Here is a 19,494-nt window from a genome sequence, read left to right as displayed (position 1 = left end):
TTGTATTCACGATTAAACTATTCTAATACAAATTTTAAATTTATTTAAAATATATAGTACGATAAAAATAAATACAAAATATGACAATAAAAATTATTGTTTTTTAAAAAAAAGAAAGCACGAAAAGGAGAAAAAATGACAAAAAGGAAAGAGAAACAAGATCGAAAACATAAAAAAATAATAAAAAAGAAGGTTGCAAAGAAATAGATGAAAAAACGGAAAACAGAGAAACAGAGAAAGAAAAAATAAAATATAAAAGACGAGAAAAAGAAAAAGGAAAAAAGAAAGAAAAACGAAAAAAATGAAGGATAAAATAGAAAACAACGAAAAAACAAGGAAAAATTTGAAAAAGAGGGAAAAAGAGAAATAGAAGACCGATAAAGAAAAAAAAGATTATGAATTGCATTTAATTGGCAAGAGAGACATAGACTATAATAATTAAAAATTAGACTAAATAAGATAATCAAAAACTTATATTTGCCAAGTCAGATAATAATCCCTAAAATTAATACGTGAATAACTTTTATTCCCTATGCTTACCAAATGTACAAAACTAATACATTAACTCGCTTTGGTCTAATCCCATAACCGTCTCCTGCCTGAAGGAGAATTTTTCAGATCTCTGAATTTTTTTCAGCTTTCTCAACAATACAGTAAATAATTTTTTCAGAATTCGTAAGTAATAGCGTGTGTAACAACAAACCAAAATTCAATAAGAAATTAATTCACGTATTGTAATTCCTACCTAACTAATACTTGCATTAATAATTCCTGCATCACTCTACGTAACTGATACCTACCTAACTAATTCCTACACAGCAAATACATGTATAACTCTAACCATAGCTAACATCTGTATAACTCTAACCAGTAACCAAATGGCCCTAATGATGGGAATAACAAATCCAAAATCCATCCTTACTCAGTGTACCAGGATCAACCAAAAGAGAATGGAAGAACAAAATGCAAAATATCAGCAACCATATCCCAATTGTTTCCGGTTTTAGAAATGATAACTCGATTGAGTTGATACTAGGTAAAATTGATTGTGACAACAATTAAAGATATGATCATCTAAACCATACACAACGCCACCCCCATCCCCTCCAAAACAAAAATTAATGATGGAAAAAGGTCCTCACTCAAAGTAGTCTGGAGATGTGAGTGAGCAGAATTGTGAAAGTTGGTAACTATAAAAACTAGACCCAAGATACAAGCATGAACGTCTCTGTGTCCACCATCAACATTCCTCCGCCCTGGAAAATATTAGGCTACCAGGCATAGTTAAGTCCTTTGCACATGCATATGGCTGCAGCAAAATATCCATTTCACAATCAAACTCAACATCTCTCAAACATAGATAAATATATAGAGAGCACCCATTCACAGTTACTCCGCCACACCTCCCCTAAGGCTGTAGATATGCATTGCTAGCATCAGAGTGGAGCGTCCAATTCAAGGGTTCTGCTCTATGACCTCAGATACTGGGAAGCCATTTCCTCGTGTTCCTGTAGACACAGGCGACATAGCAGATTCTGGGGCTACCTCCATATTTGGTTTGGATTCCACTGACGCAGCTCCAGAAAATCCATCAACTGGTGCACCTACAGGCAGTGGATGCATCACGGATGGAGGAGCAACCTGAACCCTCGACATTCCTGGATCTGGTGCCATCTGATCAAACTTACTTTGGCGAGGCCTCCTTTGATATCTATCACCACTACGGCTGTGGCTGCGGCTAAGGCTACGACTACGCCTTGGGCTATAGCTGTGGCTCCGGCTTCGGCTGTAACTCCTGCTGTAACTTCTGCTTCTGCTGCGACTCCTGCTCCTGCTTCTACTTCTACTACCCCATGTTCGAACCCTCTCAGGACTAGGGCTGCAACTTCTTCCTCGACCTCGACTTGGCATGTCTCTTCTATTGTCAAACCATCCACGCCCACGACCTCTCCCATGTGCTCGCACATCTGGATTGTCATACCGAACATTCCTGTCCCAACCACTATGAGCACCACCCCTACCACCACGGCCACCAAAATGGTTATCCCTCATCCCACCACGGCCACCAAAGTGACCATCTCTCCTACCCCGGCCACCAAACCCACCATCCCTCATCCCACTAGGGCCACCAAACCCACCATCCCTCATCCCACCACGACCACCAAACCCACCATCCCTCATACCACCACGGCCACCAAACGCAACATCCCTCATCCCACCACGGCCACCAGAATCCCAACGTGTACGGGCACCATCACCATTAACAAGATCAGAACGGTTCACGCCACCTCTATCCCAGCCACCAGCACGTAAAGCCATCTCTCTCACATCGGGAGGCACTTGCTGATTTGCACCTTGCAGAACTTTAACAAGATCAGGAGCATATTTCCAGTCCTGATCAGATAAAAAGGTGTATGAAACACCAGTTGCACCAGCCCTACCAGTTCTTCCAATTCGGTGAACATAATCCTCAATCCCAGTCGGAAAATCATAGTTGATCACTACTCTGCAGCATATAGTGAGAACTTAAAATGATATAAATGGTCTATGATACTACAATTTCAAATTAAAAAAATGAGCATAACATTGAGCAGTACATTAATAGAACTTTTTCCAATTTGTGGAGAACAAATCCAACACTCTAATAACATCAGATGAAAAGGAGGTCTTCACCTTATATCAGGTATGTCCAGTCCTCTAGCAGCAACATCAGTTGCTACTAAAATTGGCGTCTTACCAGAGCGAAATTGATTGAGAACCCAGTCCCTCTCACCCTGGGACTTGTCTCCGTGAATAGCTGCAGCTCCAAAGCTTCGACCAATGCTGCGTGCAAGTTGGTCGCACAACTTCTTTGTGGAACAGAATATAATAGCTTTAGCTCCCCTTTCTTGTGATCTAAGAATCTGTTCTAACCGTCTCTGCTTCTCCATTTGCGGGACCACTTCAATGTACTGCACAAGTATTTCATATTTGCAATAACCACGTAAAGAGGAGGAGGCTGATGAAATACCACAGTTAAAGAACGTTATGCATCCCCCACCCAAAATGTTAATTTCAGTATTAAAAATAGTGGGACGCTAAGTTCATCAAAGTTACTCGGATTCTTCACTTTCAATGCAGCACCCGTGTCAACATGACATGGGTGTGGGATCTGTAACCAATCTGGTCAACCAATTATGGGTACTTTGACCAAAATCGACAGGGAAAGTCGGGACAGATTTCAACAATTTCTTTAATCAAACAAAAGCTAAGGTGAAATTGAAGAAAATATAATACCTTGTACATAGAAATTTCAATGTTATTGCCTTTTCTTTCATCTCCTTCCCGGATTCTCCTCTTGATCAATATTTTCTACTAAAATTTTCCAAATAGCATCTCGTAATTTAGGTTTTATAACTCTATTTTTAGCTTTTTGAATTATCTTAGCTGTATCTCCCGCATCCGTATCCACACCTGGATCCATATCCCCGAATTTTAAAATTGAGATCATGAAGGATCCGACTTCTAGATCCGCACCCGTATTAGACACCCACACTCGAGTCCTAGCAACTGAGAGTTTCACAACAGAGGGGTCCACTGCTAATTAGTTTCACCCAAGAGTGATACAGGAGCTAAAATCCCTCAACAGTACTCACTTGTTTAGAATACCAATGATTTTGAACTAGTTTCCACATAAAGCATGAAGAACAAAGGTACATGGATAAATCGTGTTTGGCTGTCTGCATTTAGTGTCCTGTGTCAATGTTTCAAATTCACTAACCATCTGGCAGCCAATGCCCTTATCGTGTTGTCAAAAAACCATTCTATCTGGTATGTATTCACCTTATCATCTTTTCAAAAACCAAGAAACACACAACAGCTAAGGAAAGCGAGCAATACAATAAGAATAAGAATACATTGTAATTATCTGTTCATAATATTCAGATTTTACAAAATCCGAAGGATCAATGATCAAGAGAAACGTTTAAAACCAGAAAAAGGCACTTTTTAAGTAGACCATGGCAGCCTAAAATCAGTTACTAATTGTTGGGAAACTTTGTTGCAGGCAAATACAACAACAAACCCAGTGTATTCCCACAAAGTGGGGTCTGGGGAGGGTAAAATGTACGCAGTCCATACCGCTACCTCCAAAGAAGTAGAGAGGCCGTTTCCGGTAAACCCCCGGCTCCAGGTAGTGAATAGTAACCAAAGCGTAGTGAAGCATGATGGATGGCAAAACATAAAAAGGAATAAGACATACTAAAATAAAAATAAAATAAAGTATAAATCCAAGCAATACTAAATAAGATAAATAGGCGCAATAAATAAGAGATAAGCGATAGGGCATCCAGAATACGACACCCCCCTAGTAGTAAGGGCAATTAAGCGATGACACTATATTAGCTGGTTTCTTAACATGGATAATCCAGGCATTGAACATGTGTGGAAATAGACTGCTTCAAGTTACCTGTGTGATAGACTTGTTTGCTGCAAGCTGATCAACATTCCCAATATTAACCTGGACAGGATTTCGAAGAAGATCACCAGCTATTTTTCGCACTTCTTTCGGCCATGTAGCTGTGTACATAAGTGTTTGTCTTTGTGGGGGTATCTCATTTACAATCTTGCGGATCTGAGGTTCAAAACCCATGTCAAGCATTCGATCAGCCTCATCTAGAACAAGAAGAGAAACCTGCCTAAAGTCAATTCTTTTCATTTCAAGGATGTCATTCAGCCGACCAGGAGTTGCAACAACAATATCTGTTCCGCGCTCTAATTCTTTCAACTGGTGAACTTTAGGTGCACCTCCATACAAGCACTGAAATGAAAGAGTTGATCGATATCACCTTCAAAATTCAACAGAGTTCAAATGAGAAACTGTCCGTATATCAACTCACCGTGCAAGAAACCCTGGCAGATCGACCAAACTTCAGTGCTTCGTCTTGTATTTGTGTGGCAAGCTCTCGGGTTGGAGATAAAACCACCACAGTTGGGCCATTTTGAGGATTATTGCGCCGTAGTTTAAGGTGGACAAATGCAGGAATTAGATAGCCCAATGTTTTGCCAGAACCTGTCTTCGCAATGGCCACTATATCCCTATTTTGCAGAGCTATAGGCCATGTTTGTGCCTGAATGGGAGTGGGTGAAGTGAATCCCGCAAACTGAATCTGCAAAACATGACCCGTAATCAATAGAGAGGAGAAATGGTGAACACATCTACACACGCTTCAGAATCTGAAAGCACAATAAAAGCGAGTAACATGAAAACTGATTCAATCTTTAAAAAAGAGAAGGGTAAGATAGAAAAATGGAGGAATCCTAAAGAAACACTTGGGATGCAGTTGCTTACTGAAGCAACTTGAGGCAACAAAAGGGAGCAACTAAAACAGAAGACCCAGAGCAATAAGCTAGAAACCCGAGTCATCTATTGGAATTTTTCTGAAGGGCCAACCACCCTTCAAGAGCTATGCAACAGAGGCTCCAATTTCCATTTTGCAGCCTCAAAAAATCAGGAGTTGTTGCCAAATTATGAGGATAGCATAACAGCGTACGACATGTGCTCCTCCTGCGGAGCAGATATCGCACATGCAACAATCAATAAGCTTGTGGCATCTTCTTAAAATAAAAATGGAAATGAGACAAAACAGATCCTAAAATACATCAAAAACCCAATGAGTGATCAAATTTGAGAAGAGCACTTACCTCTCTCAGTATTTCTGGTGGGAACCCAGTATCTTCAAATGTCATGAATGGAGCAGGGACATCACCACCCTAGACAATCAATTAAACATCAGGACCAACCAACTTCAGAATAACCAAAGAAACATCGCCAAGTGTACTCAAGACAATCTAAACCACAAAGCTTATACCAATGACTGAAAACAAGAAAATAACATTAAATGCAAACAATTCTATGATAAACTTCAACTTGAACTCGGAACAATAGAAGCAAAGTAGTCAACACAAGGCCCAATGACTGGTACTGCAACACTGTAGAACTTTAATAGCAAATGCACCACAGGCATCCGCGAACATACACCCAGGAAAAGATGATGAAAAGACTAGCATGACCACAAAGAGGAATTTGAACCCCTAAACACCAATAGTCTAGTTGTTCCAAACAACTCGCGAAAAGATCGTGCAAGAAGCTCAAGCAGAAGACGGAAAGGACAAAAGACATGACTAGATTCAAATTACATGCCATATTCAAGCAATAGATACAACCAGCACGGGCATATAACCCACTTTTCAATTACTTTAAGAAAATCCTCAGAACCGTTTGTCATAGCTGCTGCCTCTTCTTGCTTTAATGTAATTAGCTATCTTGTGTCAGTGGAAGCAACCACAATTTTTGAGAATGTTTTGAGTTGCTCTAGAACTAACAATTAAGTTTACTTGACACACAAAAAAAAGTCAGCTGACAAAGACAAGCATTGTCGACACTTGACTTAGTGTTTGTGTCGTACTAAAGCAAGTATAGACTTGGATGGGCACAAATTCTGTATATTCTTAGTAATATTTGTGCACGCTTAACTTCAACTTGCTACTGAGAAGTTCAACAGAGTTCCAAATTACAGTTAGTCAAGCTCATCTATCAACAACAACAAGAACAACAACAAACCCAGTGTATTCCCACTTAGTGGGGTCTGGGGGGGTAAGATGTACGCAGTCCATACCTCTACCTCTGATGAAGTAGAAAGGCTGTTTCCGAAAGACCCCCGGCTCAAGTCACGAGATATCACACAAACACATAGTACAACACAGAAGCAGATGACATAACATAGATACGGCACCCATAAGGAATATAAAACAGAGTAAAGCAGGAATGCAGGAATATAAAGCAGAGGAAAGCACACAGATTCGTAATAAGCATGGAACACGGAACACGGAACACTGAATACGGAATCATAACAGGAATACACCCCCACCAATTAATTCCCTACACTAGCGACCCGAACTGGCCCTAATCCTCTGCCGTAATTCGCATCTTCCAGACCTTCCTATCTAGGGTCATGTCCTCGGTGAGCTGTAACTGTTCCATGTCCCGCCTAATCACCTCACCCCAGTACTTCTTCGGTCTACCCCTACCCCGTCTAAAACCATCCAACGCTAGCCTCTCACACCTACGGACCGGGGCATCCATGCCCCTCCTCTTCACGTGTCCGAACCATCTCAATCGTGCTTCCCGCATCTTGCACTCCACTGAAGTCACACCAACCTTCTCCCGGATAGTCTCATTCCGAACTCTATCCCCTCTAGTCAGTCCACACATCCAGCGCAACATCCGCATTTCTGCCACCTTCATTTTTTGGATGTGGGAGTTCTTAACTGGCCAACACTCCGCTCCATACAGCAAGGCCGGACGGACTACCACCCTATAGAATTTGCCTTTAAGCTTGGGCGGCACCTTCTTATCACACAACACCCCCGATGCGAGTTTCCACTTCATCCATCCCGCCCCAATACGGTGCGAGACATCCTCGTCAATCTCACCGTTACTCTGGATCACGGACCCGAGATACTTGAACTTATCCCTCTTCCCTACCTCCTGTGCTTCTAGCCTCACTACTACCTCATTCTCCCGCCTCACGTCATTAAACTTACATTCCACATACTCTGTCTTGGTTCTGCTCACCCTGAACCCTTTAGACTCCAGAGTTTGCCTCCACAACTCTAATTTGTCATTCACACCCCCTCGAGTCTCATCTATCAGGACTACATCGTCTGCAAAAAGCATACACCACGGCACCTCCCCTTGGATACGCCGCGTCAACACATCCATTAATAACGCAAACAAAAAGGGACTAAGAGTAGATCCCTGATGCAATCCTGTCAGGACAGTAAAATGCTCTGAGTCTCCTCCCGCCGTCCTCACCTGGGTTTTCGCTCCCTCGTACATATCCTTAATTACTCTGATATATGCCTGCGGTACTCCACTCACCTCCAAGCATCTCCAAAGCACTTCCCAGGGGACTTTGTCGTACGCCTTTTCCAGGTCGATGAACACCATGTGCAGATCCTTCTTCCTCTCCCTATACTGCTCCACCAACCTCCGTACCAGGTGGATTGCCTCCGTCGTCGAGCGGCCGGGCATAAATCCGGACTGGTTTTCCGAAATAGACACTATCCCTCTCAGCCTCACCTCGACCACTCTCTCCCATATCTTCATAGAGTGACTCAGTAACTTAATCCCCCTATAGTTATTGCAACACTGAATGTCCCCCTTATTCTTATGTATCAACAGACTTATACATATTGTAGGCTATGAAGATGCCATGCCAGAACAATATAAACGTGTAACACATGTATCTAATTATTCTCTTAAAAGAGTACAACAGATCACAAGTCATGGCCAAACAAAAAAGGTGGATCAGAAAGACGAGGGTTACAATTTTAATGAAACAAGCCCACTTAGTTCATGACAAAAAAGGAAACAGCAAAATTAATAGCATTCTTTAGGTGCTTCTTGAAACATGAACTTAGGAGATAAGGTGAGCTAAGACAGCAAAAATGCCATCACAACAAAAAATTCCCTAATAGTCAGATGGCCCTCAGTATAACTTTTGGTTGTGCTTTAACAAACCCAATGTCACAACCATCACATAAATTGCTAGAAATATTCCCAGAGCTATCAACCAAAGCAGTGTATTACAAAAATATAGCATAAAGGAACACGCCCCCCGCCCCAGATAGTTGAGTTAAATCCTTTGGGCATCCTATTCGGGGGAGGTGAGGATGTTGCCGAGTTGGGGGTTATACACATAATGCTTCTATGTTTTTTTACTTAAAAAATTTCAGTCTATATGTAAAAAACAACAGTGTTCACATTTTCCCATGTTATTTTTAATACCCCATTGCCTGACGTAAAGCTAGTTTTAATCCATAACTATATGGCAACCACTGATCAATCAAAAAAGCTTATGACAAGTACTTGGATTTCAAATGATATTTAGAACATTGCAGAAAGAAAATGCAATCTCTAAGAGCTCAAAACAAGCCAGACTGACTGATAACAGAAAGATGTTCCATTCTTTTACATGAAGGAAAAAAAATGGGATCAAAGCACAGAAGGTGATGGGATACACACTGTTGCAGTTACTTCATGCTTCTGGAGGTAAATCTCAACGGACGATTGGTGAATGGCTCCTGGAGGTCCTGTGAGTGCTCCAGGTGGCCGCATGAGGTTAGGATTTCGAAATGGAGAGCCACCAGCTGCTTGACCATACATATTTGGCATTGGAGTGCCACCCATGCTATTGAACCCACTAGGAAGTGCTGGTACTGGATTTTGAAGAGGAGGATCACCCGCCCTCATTTCCTAATGAACAATTGCAACAAATGCCTACATTTAGCGCCTCATTGGCTAGGGAAATTTTACAAGCAACATAAATGTCATAAGAAAACATTCACATTTTGAAATATATTAACTACAAAATATCTTAAACCTGCCTAGTAATATTGCATATGAAGCACAAAACTTCCCTATTTCAAAATAAGTATGAAATAAAGAAGCTTTATGATGAAGATGACTGATTCTTGCAACATGTTATATAAAGTTACTAACACGAGACAAAATTTATGGAGCACAGTAAATCGACCTGGAAAGTCACATCTAAAAATATGCAATGAATGATATGGAAATAACATACATGTTGATTTCTTGCTACAGGTATAGCTGCAAGCTTGGGGTGCTGAGGTGGAGGCCTAATTCGACCATCCATGTTACTGTTGTAATAATAATCATTTCCTCCCCTTCCAAGTGGGTTTTCCTCATAACCCTTTGATCCAACTGGGGGGGTGTCCATATCGTGACCATGTGTGGTACTTGATCCCATCTGATCGGGAAAATGTGGACCAGGCGGCTTGTGACCAGGATCATTTGTATTTTGCTGCCATTGACCCAAAGATGATGGTTGTTGAATATTTACAGAAGAATCGCCAAACTGCAAAGCTTGAGCACGCTGAGCAGACATCTGAGGCCTGATAACAGAACCAGTCCCTACAGGCAGATTCTGAGCAGATGATGCACCAGTTTGCTGAAATTGCTGGGGCGAAAACTCAACTTGTTTCCCTTGGGGGAAATCAACATCTTCCCTTTGTTGAAATCCCACTTTATGCTCTTGTTGATGGGAGAACTGTTTATTATTCCGTGGAACACGCTGATTTTGCTGCGGTGGAATTTGCTGTCCCTGTGGAGGAAAATTTTGTGGATACGCAACATGTTGTGCCTGGTGATGAGAAAATTGATAACCATGTGGCAGTCCCATTTGTACACTTGGGAATGCTTGTGCTTGGGAGCCAAGTGGCTGGGGCGTTATTTGTTGCATTGATGAATGAGAAACATGTGGCCCTGGCTGATTAGGAGTTTGTCCCATTTGAGAAGGCATCTGATGACCAGGCTGCTGGATCATTTGAGACCGAAGTTGCGGCATAAAGGATACCTGTTGCATGACAGGACCAGCTAATTCTTGTTGCTGCCCTGTTGAAACACCTTGCGATCCATGTGGTTGCATTACATAGGGATGTTGTGACATGTGTATCATTTGTTGGCCTTGTTGAGCAAAGGCCTGCTGACTCTGTTGGCCTTGACTATCGGTTTGTTGCACTGTGCTAGCTCCTGGAATTGGAGCCAACTTAGGTGTAGAATCTTCAGGAGGTGGACCAGGAGGCAGTGGAGGAGGTAAAGCCGATGGCTTCTCATACTGGGTAACATTAGTTTCTGGATTCCAATAGTACAACAACCCAGTACTACCATCAACTAAGCCCTTCCAAGGTTGGGGTAAAGTTGGATCATCAGGTGCATAACGGGGTCCTAAGGAAGCTGTAGCAGCCTCCGGAGTTCCCATGCTTGAGATACCTAAGGAAATCCATGAAAAAGGTCATATATGAATTGACTAAATGCAATGAAAAACAAAGGGTATTAAATGCAATGAAAAACAAAGGGTATTGTAGTACAGACTAAACATGAATATGTTAAGCATACTACCATCAAGTAAATCATATAATAATTGAAGAGACATTCCCAATGAGAACAATCAAGAGTCCTAACCAGATTACTATTCTTTGGGCATAAAAGGGCCAAATGACAGTCTCTGTCTATTGAGTTAATGTACAAACTTAGCTTAAGGAGACATTCGTAGCATTCTCAACCCCATATCAGCTGTGAATGGTGAACTTGTAATATTAACATCTTTTAATAGGAAACCAGTATCCATGATTCTATTTCATTACTGAAGGATTGGTCAATCAACTTGACAGACCTTCCCCTTGTTTCGTCTCTAACAACTAAAAACTCAAAAACAAAAACGAAACAGCAAACGGAGCAAACTCATAAGCAGACACAGCACAAAAAAAATTGCCAACTTTTTGGAAGAATTCCTTAAAGTAAAAGCAGTTCAAGCTAAACAGACCGTGCAAACTTTTTAACATCATCGCGCAACCCAAAAAAAAAAAAAAACGCGCAGAAGGTAGCTTAAGACAAACAACAAAATTGATGAGCGGAACTCAATCGTCAAATGAGAACCTTAGCTTAAAGCGGCGAGCTCCGGTTTGTGTGAAAAGGTGCGGACGGAAAATAATAGGATTGGACGCTTATTTTAGGGTTCAGGTCTTCATAAGGGAACTGCCTAAGTTGGACCTTTCCTTCTGTTTGTTTTTTTCCTTTTTATCCATCTACTGCTCCTCATTTTACCCGTTCTAAATTAAGATAACATAATTATTAAAAATATAATAATTAATAATATAATTTTATTATTTTATCCTTCTTAATCATGTTTTATTATTAGTTTTAATATTGATAGATGGCTAATAACAAGGAGTAATCAATTACACTAAGGATATAATAAGAAAAAAATTATCTTATCTTGATAAATAAAAAAACAAACAAGTAAAATGGGACATCAAATTAGGAAATTTAGGAAGGATAAAATGAGAAGAAGATATATATCTATATATATACTGTTTGTAATTACTGTCTTGAGAGGACGGTCTCAGCTTTGCTTTTTTCCTTTCCTCCATACATGTTGAAACAAGAAACGTTAGCATTGTTGTATAATAAGTCTATTAAGCTAATCTGGTACATTATTATCTTTTCCATTTATATGTTTTAATACTATGTTATAGATGGAAGTGGCATCTAAAAAATTTAACCTTCTCCTTTTATTACTATTCTTTTCATTTATATTTTGGTAAAATTTTACTATAGCTTCACAATCTGTTCTTGATAATATTTCAGGTTTATTTAGTATATAGATTCGAAAACTATTCAGTCCATAGAGAACTGTTGATGTTTATGCCACCAGTAGTGATATAAAATTCAGATTAAAAATAAATGATGTAGTAAGCTTAATGAGAAATAATGGTATAACACTAATGAAGCCATTAAAAATAAATTCAAAAGGATATGCAGAATTAGAATGGAATTTGAAAAAGTTTAGCAAGAAAGAAATACTTAAGCCTAATGATCATTTAATATATAAAAATAATAAAGGACAATCTCGATTAGATTTACAGACTATAAATATACAAATGAAAAGGAGAAAGATGAAGAAATTGAAGAAGGTGAAAATACTGAATATATGAATATAAAAATAATGGAAGAAGATGGTTTTGAAGTAAATAATGTTATAATGAAGGCAGAGGTCATGTATGAAACAAATAACAATAAAAAGTTTGGATGCAAAGGTTGTAAGATAGGAAATCTACACTTCACATAAATGAAAGGACATTTTATTAAGTGTGAATGAAGAATAGACAATTATGGGTATAGAAGTAGAAATAAGATAACTAAAGAATTACAGGAAGAAGAAGATTTAGAAACAATTTATAGTATAGACAAAATAGACAGTTTAAAAGAACTAATGGAAAATGCATCAAGTAGTTCAAGCCCTTTCCAAAGAACAACTTTAATGCAAAGAGTACAGATAAACTTAAGAGTTTGTAGTCAAATAAGGTGAACCTCTTTTCGTCCTAAGTCATGTAAGTAGTTATTAAGATCTTTTGGATATTTACAATAAGTTTTTAAATTATTTGTAGATAATGGTATCATAATTAGTAAGAAGAAAATGGAATTATGTAAGAACAGTATTAACTTCTTAAGTGTGGTTATTAGAGACGAAAGAATAAAACTACCACATAATATAGCAAAAAAGGTTTTAGAAATACATACTTACTATATAAAAGAGTGGTCATAGGACGACCAAGGGCAGAAATCTTATGTTCACTCACGTTCTTTTCCAGAGACATTATGCATATCTAGAAACATCCATTTATCACCATCTCTTCTGCATAATCTCAAAGTGTCACAGTATTCTTTCAATTTTGTTCACCGTTAGTGAATTATTTTCGTTCTATTCATCTTTACAACAGGTTACAATTACATGTTTGTTCATATCTCAATTTTTGCTCAATCATTATTCGTTGTTTCTTTCATCCTTTATTCTTTTTCAGTCCTTGCATTTTTTGGGTTCTTTTCATATACGGTGATCGAGAATATATTCAAAGAGACAGAGACAAAAGTTGTATCTTTGCTTCAAGAAGTTTTATAACTATGTCAAATTGCGCTCTACTTTACTTACTATATAGAAGAGTGATCATAGGACGACCAAAGGCAGAATAGACATTTTACTCAGTTAAAAAAAAATCTTCTAAGAGACACTATGCATATCTAGAAACATTTATTTATCACCATCTCTTCTACATAATCTCAAAGTGCCACAATGTTCTTTCAATTTTGTTCACTGTTAGTGAATTATTGTCGTTCCCTTCATCTTTACAGCAAGTTACAATTACAGGTTTGTTCATATCTTAATTATTTCTCAATCATTATCTGTTGTTTCCTTCATCCTTTATTCTTTTCAGTCTTTGCCTTTTTTGGGTTCCTTACATAGGATGATCGAAAGTACATTCAAAAAGATGGAGATAAAAGTCCCATCTTTACTTCAAGAAGTTGTATAACTATATCGAATAGTTCTCTCCTTTGTACTATCTGTAATTGTTCATCTTCCATCCTCTCTTGTGTTTATTAGATTCAGTAAGTGTTTTCCTCTCTGTTTCTTTCTTGCTCGATGTTCTGGTCTTCGTTCCTACACTTAAAGTTTGTCTATTTTCAGTGTATATTAGATATATGGTAATTTTTTTAATTAAAAGGTTCATATGGTTTTTTGAAATATTTAAAGAGATTGGTTCACAGTTGTATCGAAACCATCGAGTTGCCTAAAACCTTCCTTGTTATCTTGCTTGCTTTCAGATAAGAAAGACTAGTCATTTGAAGGAAGCTAATGCTAATGGTGAAAGATTAAGAGTGTATAGTACCTTAATGTTTCACCAGTGAGAAAGTGAAAAGATTCAAGGTAGAAAAGGTAAAATTAAAAGGTCCTCAAGGAAAAAGAATAGAATTAAAGCAGGTGGTAATTAAATCGATTATAAGTTCTGATACATGAAATGGATAATTTGCTCAAGAAATTTTTTTATGTAGATAACGAGTAGTCTCATTCTATAGTCTTTAGTATGTAAGAGTTTAATTAAACCCTTAATTTATAGTAATAATTCTATATCAAAGATTCCTCAACAAAGAAGTTAAATTAGATCGGCCAACTATAAAGTAAACCCATCTACAAGCCGTGCAACCAATGAGAAATTCAACTTGAAAGAGGAAAAAAGAAAAAATCAACCAAAGTCTTGCTTATCTAGCAAGAGAAAAGGTTCAATCCTATTTTTATTGACCTTATTGGCTTATTTATGTAGTCAAAATTCTAAACTTGAATTAACCAATTACTTAAACAGTACAAAATTTTTTTTCTTTTTAAATAGTTTCTTACCAGAAAGGGGGAGTCTTAGAGTAACTGGTAAAGTAGTATGGAGGTTGTGGGCTTAAGTCATGAAACTAGCCTCTTAAATGCAGGATAAGACTACATACAATAAACCCGTATGGTTGGCCCTTCCCCGAATCCTGTGTATAGTAGAAATTTTAGTGTGTTAGATGCCTTTTTTAACAGTTCGTCACAAAATATAAATACTTATGTATATTAATTAAGGATTTTTGGAGGTAATGAAGAAGTTCAAGATGAATATGGTTGATGGCTCTAAAGATGATGCTCATCAAAATGGTGCTCTATATAGAACTAATTTATATTTAACACCATAGGACTATCACTAAAGGAGAGCATGTACCTAGATTGAGGCATTGCTTACTTTGAATTTCTACTTAGTAGCCTAGTAGATGTAATCTACCATGTAGTACTACCCTATTTTTGTGTCATCTTTAGTGTTAGTTAAAACCTTATGCCATTTTTTTTGCTATCCTAGGATTATTTCTTAATGTAATCAAGTTGTATTCAACAAATATGAAATTTTAAATGATAATGGGTACTTAACATTGAGTTGTAAGAATAATATTTTGCATGCTTTCTATGAGAAGAAGTATCAAATCGATTAATCAAGGAATTTAGACCATCCGTGCAAACATTGATCCTAATTGAGAAAAAAAAAGATAAGAGATGGGGCAGTCAAAGAAGGAACATTGAACAAGTGTTTCCACAGACTTGATAGTGAACATCATTTAGAAGTCTACCAAAATTAAAAATCTATTAGTTGGTCTTTATATAGCTTTAAATTGGATTACAACTGCTCCCATGATTTCGCACTAATAGGTGTGTGGGGGTATAATGTGCTATGAATTTATAGCACTTATGATGCTTAAAATTAGAGAATATCCATGTACTTAAAGCAATTTTGTTGGATTTGATGTATTTTTAGAGTGATTTCATAGGAAACCAGGTATTGATACTAAACGGGAGAAAAAGATGGTTTTGGATGATAAACGAAGGAAAATATGGTTTTGAATGCTAAACGAAAGAAAAGGATGAAAAGTAGAAGTTTTGAGCTACTTACTTAGGCAGCTCCGGGCGTATGTACCACTTATCGGGCGTAGGTGACCAAGGTAGGTGATAGAAATTGAAGTCTAGAGGCTCAAGAGCAGAAAAAAAGACTTTGCACTTACCTATGTCCACATACGGTCCGTATATGGCACATACTGACTGTATGTGGTCTAAGTGGCCACAAATGCAATTTTTTTTGGATTATTTCAAAATCATTTCCTAGGGTTTCCATGTAACGTACATACACTCCTATGATGTTTTTAGTCATTATTATGTTTGTTTATTCAAGATTTTTCTATTTTATTTGGGATTTGATTTCTAGGATTTTTTGTAATCTATAAATACCCTTTAGACTTTGTTTAGTAGGATATGCTAGAGAGGCCCGTTGGGGCTGAGTTTACAAACATATTTTGATTTCAAGATTGACTTATGATTTTGGAATCTTATTATTCTTGGTTTGTTATTCAATTTAAGACTTTGTGATTTCTTTTTTCATTATTGTGAGATTGATTTTATAATTTTGTCTGTGGATTCCATGATTGATCTCATAACTATGAGCGGATAATTCCCTTAGCTAGGGATGTTGAAACCTTGATGGATTAACAAAGTAGAGAAAGTGCTAAGTCATTCTAGATAAAGATTCTTGCATGTATTGTGATTTTCTTTAGTTTAATTGATTTCTTAGCGGAAGGCCTACGTTAGGAACCCGTCCGTATTCACTACTTGCTTCAAACCTTTTCCATCTAATAATTCCCGCATTCTCATCTAATTAACTTGAGGCCCAAAGGTAATAGTTAATTTGGGATCCAAGGCAAGGGTTAGTAAAGTGACGCTCTGAGACTCAAAAGGTAAAGAGTGAGATTTACTAACAAGTCCACAAGATAATTGGTGATACATAACTTGTTAGATTCTACATGCAAGGTATTCAAATAGTTCGATAGTGCACGATAAATCTATGAGTTAAAAGCTAGGTGGAACACAAGTCTAGTGTTCATCTTAGATTGTTTACAACCCAAATCATCCAATTCTTGATACTTTTTGCTAGTTACTACAAATCCCCCCTTTTTACTTCTCTGCACTACCTGGTGATTTTAATAAGTTCAAACAAGATATCTGACGTATTCCCTGTGGGATCAACACTAACCTATTTGGGTTACTATAGTTTGACAACAACTGTTTTATCCTTCTAAGTAGGGATAGTTTGGGTGTTATCAAAATTTTAATGCAGTTATCGGGGAATACAGTTGTAGATTGACTAATTAGAATGGTTGAAGTTGTCAAGTTTTTCTTTTCTATTCTTCTTCGGGCATACGCTAGTATATGCCTACTTTTCTTGATATGACAACTTGGCCAGAGGAAGTATGGAGTGATGAAGATTCTTGATTATTGATCCTCATCCTTTTGATATAGTGCGGTATTGCAGGAGTGTGGCAGATATAATGTGTGAAATCAAGGATAGCCTATTGGAAACATTGACAGACCTTGTCCACAACAATCATGAGCTTATTTAAAAGGTTGATAGATTTGGCTTGGATATTTACCACTTACAAGTAGAGTTGGATGCAAAAGTTGCTGCGTGTAATGCCCAATAATTTAGTTATGGGTGGTGTGAGACTGAAAAATTTTTGAGAAGTCAACTTGAGGAGTTAAATTGGAGAATTCTAAAATTGTTCATACTCTTATAGATAGTGTCACTCTTAAGAAGAACATACTAGAGTTATATGGGGATGTAAGTAAGACTTCAATTCTTGAGTTGAGGCGTACTGGACCTCATTCGAAACATTTTCCACAGTGTGTTTAGACAATCAAATCTTGATAGAGCTATTCGAACCTAAAGAAGAGCACAAGAAGGAGGAACTGGACATGTCTATATTCTTGAATTTGCTAAGCCAGAATAAAAGAATTACATTCCTCACATAAGGGCCAAGAAGTACGATATGCCATATCTATTTCTTGGGTCGTTTATTTTTATACCACCACCCCATGAGTATAATGGGAAATTATAAAAATAATTAGGGGTGATGAAATTGATGAAATTATACCACAAAAGGAGCAAGTTGATGAAATTGCAAAAAGAAAAGCTGCTAGGAGAAGAAAGAGAGAAGAAATGACATCAGAAGAAAGAAAGCAGTATGATATGAAGAAAGCTTCAAAAAGATCTAGGAGAGATGAAGAGAGAAGAAGGAAGAAAGTAGAAGATGAAGTTACTAGTGCATATACTAGTTCCACCCCAGCTAGAGGTGTCGGTTCAGACCTAGTTCGGGACGTGATCCCCCCCGCCCCCCAATTCCAAAGGATGAGTTTATGAGTACCCCCACCGCCATGGGGGTCAACATTGCAACAGGTGAGGACACTGGATCCTCACCACATTTCATAGATGCCTTAGATGAATAAGAGGCATTACAAGGATTTCCCTTTCTTTGTACTTTAATTTTTTGCATTTGAGGACAAAGCATGTATTTTTCTGTGAGGGGTATACTTGTACCGCGGGGGTTGTTGTTGTCGGTGTTTTTTCCTCCCGTGTGCTATTTAGGAGAACTAGCATATTTAGGATTGCATTTTCTTTTCTTAGATTGTGATGTAAATATCTGTTTGTTAATTTTTATTTATAAAAGTGTCTTTTATTTAGCACCTTGTTACTTATATGGATGATGAATGATATTCGCATAAGGCTATGAACATATTTATATGACTGTTTACTTCTGTCTTCTAGCATATGTGAGCAACCTTTAGTGAATCTGTAATTGGCATTAACATGTAAGATATGCATGACATATGATGAAAATCTTAAGAGCAGTAGAATGAGTTTGACTAAGTTGCCTGTGTGAGTGAGTATTTGTGTTAGTTCTTGCATAATATAGTACCTAAAACTTGCCTGGCTCATTGATGGTGTTTTGTGGTTGATGAAATAATAAGTGATCGTAGGCCTCCTTGTACTTTTATTCCAATTAGCCAAAATAATTAACCCCACCAAAATGATTTTTTCCATTTTTGAACCCTTCTTTGAGCTTGTAGTAATTTTTCTTCATCACCAATAACTCTAATTGACTCTCTTAGCTCTGGTCCAATATTGGACATTGTGTACCTAAAATTAGGCAAAACACCTTAGTTGAGGGTAGCTATTGTTAAAATGTTAGCTGTCTAATGGAAAGTTGAAATAGAGCTTAGTTTAAAACATCTGGCCCTGGTCTATTTACAACATTGTGCACCTTGACTGACTGCATCAGCATAAGTTGAGGGTGACTGATGCTTATATATATATACATATATATAAAAAGAGGGTATCATAGTAAAGTGTGAATAAATGAGAGATGGGTAAGTGAGATAGTAAAGCAGTGGCTGTGGTAGGTAGAATTCAAGGGCAAAGAGAGTTAAATCCTAGTATTGAGTCACTTTTCCCTAAATCCTTCCTTACCTAGCCTGAAACCTCATCACAAGCCTAGAAAAAACCTTCTTGATATTGGCAAATCAACTACAAAGGGGCGTTAGATGATAAGGGCAAGCCTATGTGTATGTGTACTATCCTTGTAACTTCTTTGATGAGTGTGAGAGTTTTGTTTTGTATCCATAAACTATAATGAGTGGTGGATTTTATTGACTGTGAGGGCAACTTGAGTTACACTTAGGTTGCTAGTCT

At 37.9% G+C, this 19,494-nt stretch overlaps 1 protein-coding gene across 1 annotated transcript; it reads right to left on the bottom strand.

Moving 5' to 3' along the window:
• Positions 1 to 951: 951 nt before the first annotated feature.
• LOC107878503 (DEAD-box ATP-dependent RNA helicase 46) lies at positions 952 to 11,633 on the bottom strand. The gene is made up of 8 exons (XM_016725524.2): positions 11,504 to 11,633; positions 9,630 to 10,837; positions 9,068 to 9,298; positions 5,683 to 5,751; positions 4,878 to 5,147; positions 4,448 to 4,798; positions 2,674 to 2,951; positions 952 to 2,506 (listed from the first exon to the last, which is right to left on the bottom strand). The coding sequence occupies exons 2-8, from the start codon at positions 10,824 to 10,826 to the stop codon at positions 1,456 to 1,458; spliced, it is 3,447 nt and encodes a 1,148-aa protein (XP_016581010.2). The 5' UTR covers positions 10,827 to 10,837; positions 11,504 to 11,633; the 3' UTR covers positions 952 to 1,455.
• Positions 11,634 to 19,494: the final 7,861 nt, after the last annotated feature.

Source organism: Capsicum annuum, chromosome 1 (genome assembly GCF_002878395.1).
Source record: "Capsicum annuum cultivar UCD-10X-F1 chromosome 1, UCD10Xv1.1, whole genome shotgun sequence".
NCBI classification, from domain to species: Eukaryota; Viridiplantae; Streptophyta; class Magnoliopsida; order Solanales; family Solanaceae; genus Capsicum; species Capsicum annuum.
This window is presented reverse-complemented; position numbering and strand designations above follow the sequence as displayed.

What these genes read in the sequence shown, in the direction of transcription:
- LOC107878503 (XM_016725524.2), bottom strand. Translation starts at nt 10,826, where the DNA reads ATGGGAACTCCGGAGGCTGCTACAGCTTCCTTAGGACCCCGTTATGCA. An exon ending in AGCATGAAGTAACTGCAACA is followed by an intron (nt 5,752 to 9,067) that starts GTGTGTATCCCA and finishes TTGATTGTCTAG; the next exon opens with GGTGGTGATGTCCCTGCTCC. An exon ending in CACCAGAAATACTGAGAGAG is followed by an intron (nt 5,148 to 5,682) that starts GTAAGTGCTCTT and finishes CATGTTTTGCAG; the next exon opens with ATTCAGTTTGCGGGATTCAC.